Raw genomic sequence first — 13,630 nt, 5'->3', positions numbered from 1 at the left:
GGCACTGTACGTACTTTCTAGTGTTCTTCTCATTTCAATTTCTTGTGTGTTTTTGTTCTACTTTGTAGTGTAATATTTGTATTACTGGTATTGATTACTGCATTGTTGGGTTTAGAGCTTGCAAAAGAGGCATTTCAATGTACTTGTGCACGTGACAATAAAACTGGAAACTTGAATAAGGTGTCATTACAGACAAGTCTTATGAGTCAGGTTGAGACACAATTAGGCTGAGTCACAATTAGGTTTGAGTCACAATTAGGTTTGAGTCACAATTAGGCTGAGTCACAATTAGGCTGAGTCACAATTAGGCTGAGTCACAATTAGGCTGAGTCACAATTAGGTTTGAGTCACAATTAGGCTGAGTCACAATTAGGCTGAGTCACAATTAGGCTGAGTCACAATTAGGCTGAGTCACAATTAGGCTGAGTCACAATTAGGTTTGAGTCACAATTAGGTTTGAGTCACAATTAGGTTTGAGTCACAATTAGGCTGAGTCACAATTAGGCTGAGTCACAATTAGGCTGAGTCACAATTAGGCTGAGTCACAATTAGGTTTGAGTCACAATTAGGCTGAGTCACAATTAGGCTGAGTCACAATTAGGTTTGAGTCACAATTAGGCTGAGTCACAATTAGGTTTGAGTCACAATTAGGCTGAGTCACAATTAGGCTGAGTCACAATTAGGTTTGAGTCACAATTAGGCTGAGTCACAATTAGGCTGAGTCACAATTAGGCTGAGTCACAATTAGGTTTGAGTCACAATTAGGCTGAGTCACAAATAGGCTGAGTAACAATTAGGCTGAGTCACAATTAGGTTTGAGTCACAATTAGGCTGAGTCACAATTAGGCTGAGTCACAATTAGGTTTGAGTCACAATTAGGCTGAGGCACAATTAGGCTGAGTCACAATTAGGCTGAGTCACAATTAGGCTGAGTCACAATTAGGTTTGAGTCACAATTAGGCTGAGTCACAATTAGGCTGAGTCACAATTAGGCTGAGTCACAATTAGGTTTGAGTCACAATTAGGCTGAGGCACAATTAGGCTGAGTCACAATTAGGCTGAGTCACAATTAGGCTGAGTCACAATTAGGCTGAGTCACAATTAGGTTTGAGTCACAATTAGGCTGAGTCACAATTAGGTTTGAGTCACAATTAGGCTGAGTCACAATTAGGCTGAGTCACAATTAGGCTGAGTCACAATTAGGTTTGAGTCACAATTAGGTTTGAGTCACAATTAGGTTTGAGTCACAATTAGGCTGAGTCACAATTAGGCTGAGTCACAATTAGGCTGAGTCACAATTAGGCTGAGTCACAATTAGGCTGAGTCACAATTAGGTTTGAGTCACAATTAGGCTGAGTCACAATTAGGCTGAGTCACAATTAGGCTGAGTCACACAATTAGGCTGAGTCACAATTAGGTTTGAGTCACAATTAGGCTGAGTCACAATTAGGCTGAGTCACAATTAGGTTTGAGTCACAATTAGGCTGAGTCACAATTAGGCTGAGTAACAATTCACAATTAGGTTTGAGTCACAATTAGGCTGAGTCACAATTAGGCTGAGTCACAATTAGGCTGAGTCACAATTAGGTTTGAGTCACAATTAGGCTGAGTCACAATTAGGCTGAGTCACAATTAGGCTGAGTCACAATTAGGCTGAGTCACAATTAGGTTTGAGTCACAATTAGGCTGAGTCACAATTAGGCTGAGTCACAATTAGGCTGAGTCACAATTAGGCTGAGTCACAATTAGGTTTGAGTCACAATTAGGCTGAGGCACAATTAGGCTGAGTCACAATTAGGCTGAGTCACAATTAGGCTGAGTCACAATTAGGCTGAGTCACAATTAGGTTTGAGTCACAATTAGGCTGAGTCACAATTAGGTTTGAGTCACAATTAGGCTGAGTCACAATTAGGTTTGAGTCACAATTAGGCTGAGTCACAATTAGGCTGGTCACAATTAGGTTTGAGTCACAATTAGGTTTGAGTCACAATTAGGCCGAGTCACAATTAGGCCGAGTCACAATTAGGCTGAGTCACAATTAGGCTGAGTCACAATTAGGCTGAGTCACAATTAGGCTGAGTCACAATTAGGCTGAGTCACAATTAGGCTGAGTCACAATTAGGTTTGAGTCACAATTAGGCTGAGTCACAATTAGGCTGAGTCACAATTAGGCTGAGTCAATTAGGTTTGAGTCACAATTAGGCTGAGTCACAATTAGGTTTGAGTCACAATTAGGCTGAGTCACAATTAGGCTGAGTCACAATTAGGCTGAGTCACAATTAGGTTTGAGTCACAATTAGGCTGAGTCACAATTAGGCTGAGTCACAATTAGGCTGAGTCACAATTAGGCTGAGTCACAATTAGGCTGAGTCACAATTAGGTTTGAGTCACAATTAGGCTGAGTCACAATTAGGCTGAGTCACAATTAGGCTGAGTCACCATTAGGCTGAGTCACCATTAGGCTGAGTCACAATTAGGCTGAGTCACAATTAGGCTGAGTCACAATTAGGTTTGAGTCACAATTAGGCTGAGTCACAATTAGGCTGAGTCACAATTAGGCTGAGTTACAATTAGGTTTGAGTCACAATTAGGCTGAGTCACAATTAGGTTTGAGTCACAATTAGGTTTGAGTCACAATTAGGCTGAGTCACAATTAGGCTGAGTCACAATTAGGCTGAGTCACAATTAGGTTTGAGTCACAATTAGGTTTGAGTCACAATTAGGCTGAGTCACAATTAGGCTGAGTCACAATTAGGTTTGAGTCACAATTAGGCTGAGTCACAATTAGGTTTGAGTCACAATTAGGCTGAGTCACAATTAGGCTGAGTCACAATTAGGCTGAGTCACAATTAGGCTGAGTCACAATTAGGTTTGAGTCACAATTAGGCTGAGTCACAATTAGGCTGAGTCACAATTAGGCTGAGTCACAATTAGGTTTGAGTCACAATTAGGCTGAGTCACAATTAGGCTGAGTCACAATTAGGCTGCGTCACAATTAGGCTGAGTTACAATTAGGTTTGAGTCACAATTAGGCTGAGTCACAATTAGGTTTGAGTCACAATTAGGCTGAGTCACAATTAGGTTTGAGTCACAATTAGGCTGAGTCACAATTAGGCTGAGTCACAATTAGGCTGAGTCACAATTAGGTTTGAGTCACAATTAGGCTGAGTCACAATTAGGCTGAGTCACAATTAGGCTGAGTCACAATTAGGTTTGAGTCACAATTAGGCTGAGTCACAATTAGGTTTGAGTCACAATTAGGCTGAGTCACAATTAGGTTTGAGTCACAATTAGGTTTGAGTCACAATTAGGTTTGAGTCACAATTAGGCTGAGTCACAATTAGGTTTGAGTCACAATTAGGTTTGAGTCACAATTAGGTTTGAGTCACAATTAGGTTTGAGTCACAATTAGGCTGAGTCACAATTAGGTTTGAGTCACAATTAGGCTGAGTCACAATTAGGCTGAGTCACAATTAGGCTGAGTCACAATTAGGCTGAGTCACAATTAGGTTTGAGTCACAATTAGGCTGAGTCACAATTAGGCTGAGTCACAATTAGGTTTGAGTCACAATTAGGCTGAGTCACAATTAGGCTGAGTCACAATTAGGCTGAGTCACAATTAGGTTTGAGTCACAATTAGGCTGAGTCACAATTAGGCTGAGTCACAATTAGGCTGAGTCACAATTAGGCTGAGTTACAATTAGGTTTGAGTCACAATTAGGCTGAGTCACAATTAGGTTTGAGTCACAATTAGGCTGAGTCACAATTAGGTTTGAGTCACAATTAGGCTGAGTCACAATTAGGCTGAGTCACAATTAGGCTGAGTCACAATTAGGTTTGAGTCACAATTAGGCTGAGTCACAATTAGGCTGAGTCACAATTAGGCTGAGTCACAATTAGGTTTGAGTCACAATTAGGCTGAGTCACAATTAGGTTTGAGTCACAATTAGGCTGAGTCACAATTAGGTTTGAGTCACAATTAGGTTTGAGTCACAATTAGGTTTCAGTCACAATTAGGCTGAGTCACAATTAGGTTTGAGTCACAATTAGGTTTGAGTCACAATTAGGTTTGAGTCACAATTAGGTTTGAGTCACAATTAGGCTGAGTCACAATTAGGTTTGAGTCACAATTAGGTTTGAGTCACAATTAGGTTTGAGTCACAATTAGGTTTGAGTCACAATTAGGTTGTTTTTGCCCTAGACACTACTCACAAAGAACAGATGGCTGATTAGAATACAGTAAACTGGTGTCCTAGGTTTATATTACACAACCCCCATGACCGTCCACCAACAATATTATTATTCTGAGTGGAGAAATTAAATGAATTAGGTCTTACAATTTCCAATACCGCCCTAGAAACAAGGCCATGGCAAAGACTGAGGAGCAGCTCATTAAACAAGAATATGATGTCCTTTTCCCATGTATCCCCTTTCCTCTTAGATAGGAACAAATCAAATTAGGGGAGAGCGTCACTCTCACACAGAACCTCCACGCTCCTGTTTTTTCATAGTGACTTTTCTGCAACACATGGATTCCTATGTAGTCTGTAACTAAAATAATGGACCATGAGATGAGAGACCATGATGAGATGGGCGGATGGTGTTGATTACATCAAGCATTATGGTAAATACAGTAAATTGATCACATGTATTGCTATATATTCTTTGAAGGGCTGTCCATTTTGACATGTTCTATATCATACCCTTCAAATGTTTCTGTCAAATGACTACCCTGTCTTCCGGCTACCGCATGGGCTTCATATTCTGAAATCACGTCAGTGCTAACGATGTTGCAGGGAGTTAGTTATCCATTTTCAGTGGTCTCTGCCTTAGCTCAGGCTCACTGGCATACAGCTCATGCACCTGCACAGTTGGGAGAATTCCATATTTGCTCACTGCTGCCCTCTTGTGTTTAAATATCACACTGCTGAACACTTGCCTTTGTTCAAAAATTGTTGTTTATCAAGAGCTGGTTGCAGGGTTGTGTTCAATAAGTACCAAATGGAAGAGAACTGGTTGAAATAGGGCCTTCCTGGACTTCAATAAGAAATGCGTATTTGTTTTTCCACTGTAAAAACATTTCAAAATGTTAGGTGTCGTGTGCCCTAATGCTCAACATCCAGGTGATTAAGGATACCTCTGCTGTAGTTGTTCCAGTGAATACACACATTCACATGATTGTAAAAAGGAGCTCCCCTGCATACATACGTGACCCTCATGAGGATTAATGAGGATATCCAAGCACTCCAGCCTGACGTGTTAAAAGCTATTGCAACTTAAGGGGGGCGGCAGGGTAGCCTAGTGGTTAGAGTGTTGGACTCGTAGCCAAAAGGTTGCAAGTTCAAATCACTGAGCTGACAAGGTACAAATCTGTCACACAGGCAGTTAACCCACTGTTCCTAGGCCGTCATTGAAAATAAGAATTTGTTCTTAACTGACTTGCCTCGTAAAATTAAGAAACAGCAGTTGAAACTGTTGAGAGTAAGCAAGTTATGTATACAGTATCTATATTTGGCTAACAGTGTGTGTTCTTGTATTTCTCTGTCCATTCACTTGCCCCTCTTAATAATAAAACGAGAATTTACAGCAGCACTTGTTGGCCTATGTAAGCGGTTCACTCTCATAACAAACCCTCAGCCTCAGACTCCCACTGAATAGAGCCCTAGACATGGTTTCCCCAGATACAGAAACTGGAAGGAGACTCATAAGTGCATGGAATGTTTTTTTTAATCATTTTGAAAACATTTACAACTGTTTAGGACAAAAAAAAGGTTACAAACAGAATTGACCTGCAGTTTGCATCCATTTCAAAATGTTGCATAAATAAAACTCATATTTATAAATATCTCTTTTATAAACATATAAATAGTTTTTAAAACATAAATACATTTATGCGGAATGAAAGTACACGAATGTACAGCAGCAGCGACAATATACAGCTTTGCGGTTTCTAGTTTTTCCACCCTTATCCGCCATTTTGTATTGTGTGTTGGTCTTTATGTTATACATATGGATTGGTTTTATCATTGTTGTCTCAGTCCTTGAATATGTTGGTCATGGTGGCTTTTCGTACCAAAAATCGGTCACTTTTTAGGTAATTTTCCTCAGGCGAGGACCAACTTAACCCAAGTTGTCCGAACCCATCGTCTGAATGCTCTGGGAAGAAAGAAGAAGAAAAGACCTGGTTAGATGGATTTGTTCACAGAAACCTCGAAATAGATGGATCTGTTCACAGAAACCTCGAAATAGATGGATCTGTTCACAGAAACCTCTAAATAGATGGATATGTTCACAGAAGCCTCGAAATAGATGGATATGTTCACAGAAGCCTCTAAATAGATGGATATGTTCACAGAAGCCTCTAAATAGATGGATATGTTCACAGAAGCCTCGAAATAGATGGATCTGTTCACAGAAACCTCTAAATAGATGGATCTCTTCACAGCAACCTCTAAATAGATGGATCTGTTCACAGAAACCTCTAAATAGATGGACATGTTCACAGAAACCTCTAAATAGATGGACATGTTCACAGAAACCTCTAAATAGATATGGACACAAATTATAGTCGATCACCTGTCAGTCTCACTAAAACAAACCCTCTAACTAAACAGTCTCAATGCACACCTCTGCTCCGACCAACCACTGTCCAGACCTTGTCTCACACAATCCTTAATTGACTGCCCAATACTCTGCTCATCTCTCACATTAAAGTTAGTAAAAGGAGGAAGAGAGGTGTCTGCCCAAGAAACATACACACTTAGTCACATACTGTATAGACAGTCTGTGAGCCACAGCGTATGCAAGGCACCACACCAGCCCCCCGGCAGTATTTCACTGTTAGCCACACACAACCACATGAAGGCCAAGCACCCCTTAGTGCGATTCACCTGGTTTCCCCATTGCCTCATCCTGCATACCGCCCCTTTAATGTTCTGCTTTTTTTTCTGAGCAAAAGGGAAGGGTTTCCTGGAACATTCCTCCTAGGGTGCTGTGTGTGTGTGTGTGTGTGTATGTTACATGTTTTCTGTGAGTGTGTCCATCTACAAAGAGAGGAACCTGCACTCTCTGTCGGTGTTCCTCTTCCTACCTACTAGAGACTGGTCGATGACCTCATAATTGTCCCATAATCCATTCTGCATTACCAAACGGCCTTTGGCCTGACACTGAGATCTACTGTAGATCTTATTGTCAGGCCAAAGGCCATTGATAAAGCAGACTGGAGTGTGGGACAATTATGAAGTAATTGATTATGTCCTCATCGTGTTCACATATGTCCCATTGGGCCTTCAGCCAACAGCTATGATTACTTATGACGATGTCCTGCAATGTGTATGGACTTCCTAAGGCCAATTTGATCGCTTCCCACAGACTTGGAACATTTCAAGAGGGGATTTGTGATCTCATTCTACGGGGCTTTTGTCCTCAACACAATGTTCTGTTACAGCATCAGTGGGACACATCGTTATGCCCTCTCCCACTGTCCCACACAGGAAATGCAGATAGCACATAGATGGACTGCTTGTAAAAGTCAATTTGGAGTTGATTGTTCATGATTTCAATCAAGAAGCAGATGCATTTGTAGGTCTAACCCTATCCTTCTTCCTAATGCAGTCTTAATCAGATGTATTTGTATTAGTCAGTAGGCCTAAACCAAAAGGATTAGTCTGTAGGATTTATCCATACTCTGAAGTCAGGCATGTGTGGTGCACAGATAAGACTATACCTGTGCCGAACACCTGTCGCTTTGCCCTCCCACACGCCAAGTGCCCTTATTGGTGGTGGAATAATATGATTTTTTTGTATTCAGTTTTGTCTGTTCTGCCCGCAATTAGTCGTAACGTCGTTAAGTTTGCCACCCATACCCGTCCGTTGGTGGCCTGCCCTGTACGGAGCTCGCATGCCCAGAATCCAAACATGCATGGCTTGAGATGCGGTGACCGGTCGATCGTGGGTAGCTAGCGACTTAGTTTAAATATCAACAATACTGCCACAGCAGCATAACATTTGAGTGACACTGAACAACACTTGATTTACATAATTATCAATATTGGATCTGGTTGGCTGCTACGCGGCACAGAGAGAGGCAGAAAGACAAAGAGAGGAGCCGCTGCATCTCTACGACCTTCCGATCCAACTCCATCCCTTCTGTCAGGAGTTGCACATGTGTCAGTGCAGCAGCGGCAGCACAGGTAGTCTGGACTCTAGCTAACAAGCCGCTATGAGCATGAATACTAGGCTATATTATGAAGTCGTTATTTAACCATTTGAGAGCATTGAAGATAAGTCACAACATTTTAACATTTTTGAGCATAGGCCTATTTATTTCCGCAACAACACACTCGTCACAAATGCACGGTAGTTACAGTGCCTCCTAAACGCATGATTTACATCGGCAAGAGGGTGGGCTATCATCGGATCATTGATGTTGATGAATGTAACTCTGCTAGTGAGCTATCTTGCTTTTTTATGAATATCGAGAAATGAATGATGAACGTATGTTCATTTTATTTTGAGGACCTGCCCCCTGAAAGATCTTTGCACCTTCCAGGTTGAGAAATTGCAACATGTTGCCAGTCTGACGTGTTCACAGGGGGCCACATCATCACCTCCACGAGCATACATTTATTCTTAAATAAAGGTTAAATAAAAACATGGGTATTTACTGCAAACTGTTCAACGCTTTTACAGTCTGTAGTCTATGGGTGACTCGTCTGAAATTCTCACAGGAGTTACATTGGGGATTTTGTAGTAGGCCCATAGAACGGTCCTCAAATTAGGTTGTTTTCCAATGGTCTTATATATATATATATATCATTCGCCTTTTTGTCTCCCATCCTAAAGTGGTGGTGATGTACGTTCCTCCTGATTTAATCACATGATGTGCAATTGCGCATGGAGAAAGGGAGATAGCGTGAGAGGTTAGGTTGCTTACCAACAAGTCTCGATATGCCTTCTCTAACAGCCCATGCCGCTAATGGTGCCTATCCTGTCCATTTTGTGTCCGAAGCAGCCGCTCCGGGCCGCGGACCCTTTCTTGGTATTTGATTTGTGTCTCCGTGCGTTGGGCTGGTCGTTCAGCAGTCGCGCCCACATGGCCTTGGCGCGAGTGTCCATGCGCAGGTCTCGCAGCAAGCGTACCCGGGAGCGCACTTTTTCCAGCCTCTGCTCTCTCTCATCCGACGCCATGAACTCCGACAGTTCCTCCCCCAGCAAACTTCTGAGAGACTGGGATACAGAAACAAGAGACACCCGCTTTAGATAATACATTCTCTATGGAAACGACTTGTGTAAGCACCTGTCAGCAGATTGCGCATCTGGGAATGATTCTGATTAACGACAAATATGCGTATTCGGGACATCAATTGCCTACTTCGGCAAGCAGTAAACTCACTATCCTGCACTTTTCCCAACACTTTTTGTTTTCAACTGGCCTTGTAAATGTATTTATGTTCCATATGAAACCTTTGCTCAATTATAGGCTACATCTAGTAATGTCAGTGCTGTCTACACTTGACTCGCGTCGGGAAGTACCAAAAGACAGTAGCTACACGACGAGTTCTGACCTAAGTTAGCTACTGAATAGAAATCACATAAAATGCTGCAATTAATTGGCCCGTCCTTTGAAACCAAATCATGAATGTGTGTGTGGTCATGGGCTACAGTTGCGCTTTAACACATGGGAAACGGTGTGTAGCCTTTCTAATTGCACATTCGTTGAATAAAGCGATAAACACTGGTCAGAAATGAGTCTCCCAGTCCCGGGGATTATCGGATGCAGCTGGAGAGACAGGTGCGCATGCAGTAGAATACCCACACGCACAGACGTCAGTTCAACGTCTTGTTTTGATTTACATTTGGTTGAGTTGTCAACTAACTTGAATTCAACGTGATTTTTTAAACCATGTCGTTGTATTTAGGTTTAAAGTTGGGTAAAACAATTACTAAATTCCCTTACATTGATGACTTTTTGCAAATCCAACCAGTTTTCAACGTTGATTAAAGGACATTATGCTTTGTTGTTGAATTATTTGCGCTATGAGTCTCTTGATGGCAGATGCGCCTTTTCAACGGGTGGGAAAGGGATGCTATCTGGTTTAAAAAACACGTTTTCAAATATGTAAGATTGACTTAGTAGCCTATTGAAGGCAATCAATATGTATGTTACATGTAGGACGGGCAAAAGCTAATTTGGGTAGTCTACATGTAAAGGTCACTGGGTCCTCGTATCCTATGTCCACTCGAGCGCTTCTCAAGACGCGCGCTTGGGTACCAGCATGAATATAGTCAACCTTATGCAATTAAGTAGCCTAAGTGGCGGTAGTTTCGCCGTTGAACACAGTATCTATCCATATATCGCCCTGATCGTTTTAAAAATAAATAAAAAAGCAAGCCTTTCCTTCCAGTAATAGCCTATGCGTACGTTAATTAAGAAAGATACAAACCCACATCTTCAATATGAGCGGTGTAATGTAAATGCAATGGTCTTAGTATAGTATATAGTATAGCCTAGGTTATATATATGATACATGGCCATTGATAGTATGCATACCAATATATACATTCCCAGTAGTCTATACACTTGCTTCAGTTGGTGATGCTATTTGGGGAACCGTAATGTGAATAATATTAGTTAGCCTATAGCTGCGCACCATGAAAATATATTTCTCTTAATAATCGCATTCCGCTCACAAATTACAGCGCGCACATCAATGAAGTGACCTCACCTTCTGTTGCGCCGGTGTCAGAGGCTTCGCCCCTGTCCGCAGTGAAAGCAGGGTGATCATAAGTCCACATGCCACCAAATGTGAGATGTTCATTCTGACCAGTTTTTTGTTGTTGTAAAGGATTCCTCTTTGGCGAAGTTCAGTATACGATAAATTATATTGGTTCTCTGTCTCTGCTTCGGTCTTTACTCCAAGCTTCCCAAGTGCTACTCTAACTCTACGAATTACTACTCACGGCTTTTATAGCCGGCCCTGGTGATGTCATGACAACCTGCGTAATGGTCTTCCTCCCCCCTCCCTCTTGTACCTTGCCAATTTCGTTTTTTCTTCTTCTTCTGCATAGGCCTACCTGCGTAATCTATTGAGGAGCGCGTCATGCTAAATTATGAATTAAAATGATATCTACACCGGTCATTATGGCTTTTAATGAAATAAAACAACAAAAAAACAATTACATTACTGTTTCACCATGCACCACTACGACTGGTTTGCTCACCAAAACAATACTTAATTGCTTTGCTTGAAAAGGAGAAATGATATGTAATTCACAAGTGTAGTAGCAGTGTGGCATTGGCAGACACATGATACTCTATTAAAATGCCAACCACCCACCGCGAGGAAATGAGGTTGGACAATGAGTTCCAAAGAAATCAAGACCTGACTTGTTAAATGCAATAGATTTTGTGGGGAATGATAAACCAACTCATTAACGCAGAATGGGGGGGGGGGTTATCAAACACCATTCCAAAAGATGTACTGTCTTGGTAAATAAATGTGTATTTTTGTTTGGAGTTATGTATTCGTTAGTCAGCTGTATTTTCTATTGATATACATTAACTCATAATGATAAATAGGCCTACTCAGCCTGTGCACCAACATGTGAAAAAGATAATGAATAATGCGTAACTTTAAAACACGAGTGTCTAAAACTTGAATTCAAAAGATCTAGGCAATTACAACGGCTCCAACCTCCTTGTAAATGAGATTGAAACTGAATTTTGGGGGGTTGCGCGTCGTGTGGACCTGCTGTAGAAATGTAGCCTAATATGCGCTCTCTGACAGGCTGTTTCCTTGGTTATTGTCAGTAATTGGTAGATATTAGACGATACTTATGCTCATTTACTTTATATCAATGCATCCATTTGGGCATCGACCTGGGGGACATGTATGAGTTTAATCTGCCGTGCGATTCCCATGCAAATACAAGCATTAAGTGTGTGTGTGCCTGCTGTCCCTATAACGTGTACTCTAACCCGCCAGTCACGATCAAAAACCTATGGTTCATTCGATTTGTCGAGCGTGTCAGACCCCACAAACATCACTGATGCGACAGAGATAACATAGCGGAGCTCAGGTGAAGATGCTCCGTTTGCCTATGCGCCCTTCCGGTTAGGCTCAGGCAAATTAAATGAACCATGGTCAAATCTGATACCCATGTCAAGGATGTAATTCAGAAACAGACATTTTAAATGATTCTCTAACACTTTGTCATGAAGGAAACACTTTGTCTTTCGACATCTGCAGTGCGCGTTTCTCTTTAAGAGCAAGTTGCCGCGCGTTTGACTTCAATAATGCATGGTTGTCGATTGCAAATGCAGCGAAGAAATGATGCTGTGTAGATGTGAAACACTTATACAACTTTGCCCGACCGACATTCCAAGGGTGGACAAGGCAAAAGTTCCATCGACGAGCAATATGATAAACTTTGGAGAGGTGGCCTCGCGCTACGGCGCATTCTGGTGAAGCACTTTCTGTTTTAGACCACAGAGTGGCACTATTTGCTCTCTCGAAATACCAAAGGACTAAGCATTCATTCCCCAAAACAAGTCCTTTCCTTACTGTATTTACTATTGCTTACTGTATTTATTATTGCTCTTAGTCCTGAGAGTGGTAGGGTCTTAGTCCTGAGAGTGGTAGGGTCCCAGTCCTGAGAGTGGTAGGGTCCCAGTCCTGAGAGTGGTAGAGTCCCAGTCCTGAGAGTGGTAGGGTCCTAGTCCTGAGAGTGGTAGGGTCCCAGTCCTGAGAGTGGTAGGGTCCCAGTCCTGAGAGTGGTAGAGTCCTAACCCTGAGAGTGGTAGAGTCCCAGTCCTGAGAGGGGCAGGGTCCTAGTCCTGAGAGTGGTAGGGTCCCAGTCCTGAGAGTGGTAGGGTCCCAGTCCTGAGAGTGGTAGAGTCCCAGTCCTGAGAGTGGTAGAGTCCCAGTCCTGAGAGTGGTAGAGTCCCAGTCCTGAGAGTGGTAGGGTCCCAGTCCTGAGAGTGGTAGGGTTTTAGTCCTGAGAGTGGTAGAGTCCCAGTCCTGAGAGTGGTAGAGTCCCAGTCCTGAGAGTGGTAGAGTCCCAGTCCTGAGAGTGGTAGAGTCCCAGTCCTGAGAGTGGTAGGGTCCCAGTCCTGAGAGTGGTAGAGTCCTAGTCCTGAGAGTGGTAGAGTCCCAGTCCTGAGAGTGGTAGAGTCCCAGTCCTGAGAGTGGTAGGGTCCCAGTCCTGAAAGTGGTAGGGTTTTAGTCCTGAGAGTGGTAGGGTCCTAACCCTGAGAGTGGTAGGGTCCCAGTCCTGAGAGTGGTAGGGTCCTAACCCTGAGAGTGGTAGGGTCCCAGTCCTGAGAGTGGTAGGGTCCTAACCCTGAGAGTGGTAGGGTCCCAGTCCTGAGAGTGGTAGGGTCCCAGTCCTGAGAGTGGTAGAGTCCCAGTCCTGAGAGTGGTAGGGTTTTAGTCCTGAGAGTGGTAGGGTCTTATTCCTGAGAGTGGTAGGGTCCTAGTCCTGAGAGTGGTAGGGTTTTAGTCCTGAGAGTGGTAGGGTCCCAGTCCTGAGAGTGGTAGGGTCCCAGTCCTGAGAGTGGTAGGGTCTTAGTCCTGAGAGTGGTAGGGTCTTATTCCTGAGAGTGGTAGGGTCTTATTCCTGAGAGTGG

General features: G+C 42.7%; 1 protein-coding gene across 1 annotated transcript; it reads right to left on the bottom strand.

The window, feature by feature from the left end:
• Positions 1-5,709: 5,709 nt before the first annotated feature.
• Positions 5,710-10,934, bottom strand: nppc (natriuretic peptide C). The gene is made up of 3 exons (XM_064952617.1): positions 10,728-10,934; positions 8,936-9,228; positions 5,710-6,156 (listed from the first exon to the last, which is right to left on the bottom strand). Exons 1-2 carry the CDS (start codon positions 10,818-10,820, stop codon positions 8,959-8,961), a joined length of 363 nt encoding a protein of 120 aa, XP_064808689.1. The 5' UTR covers positions 10,821-10,934; the 3' UTR covers positions 5,710-6,156; positions 8,936-8,958.
• Positions 10,935-13,630: the final 2,696 nt, after the last annotated feature.

Source organism: Oncorhynchus masou, chromosome 31 (assembly GCF_036934945.1).
Source record: "Oncorhynchus masou masou isolate Uvic2021 chromosome 31, UVic_Omas_1.1, whole genome shotgun sequence".
NCBI classification, from domain to species: Eukaryota; Metazoa; Chordata; class Actinopteri; order Salmoniformes; family Salmonidae; genus Oncorhynchus; species Oncorhynchus masou.
Note: the sequence above shows the minus strand (reverse complement) of the source record. Positions and strands in the feature narration are given on the sequence as shown.

Coding starts and splice junctions, on each gene's coding strand:
- nppc (XM_064952617.1), bottom strand. CDS start 10,820: ATGAACATCTCACATTTGGTGGCATGTGGACTTATGATCACCCTGCTT. Junction 9,229..10,727: donor TGACACCGGCGCAACAGAAG/GTGAGGTCACTT, acceptor TCTGTATCCCAG/TCTCTCAGAAGTTTGCTGGG.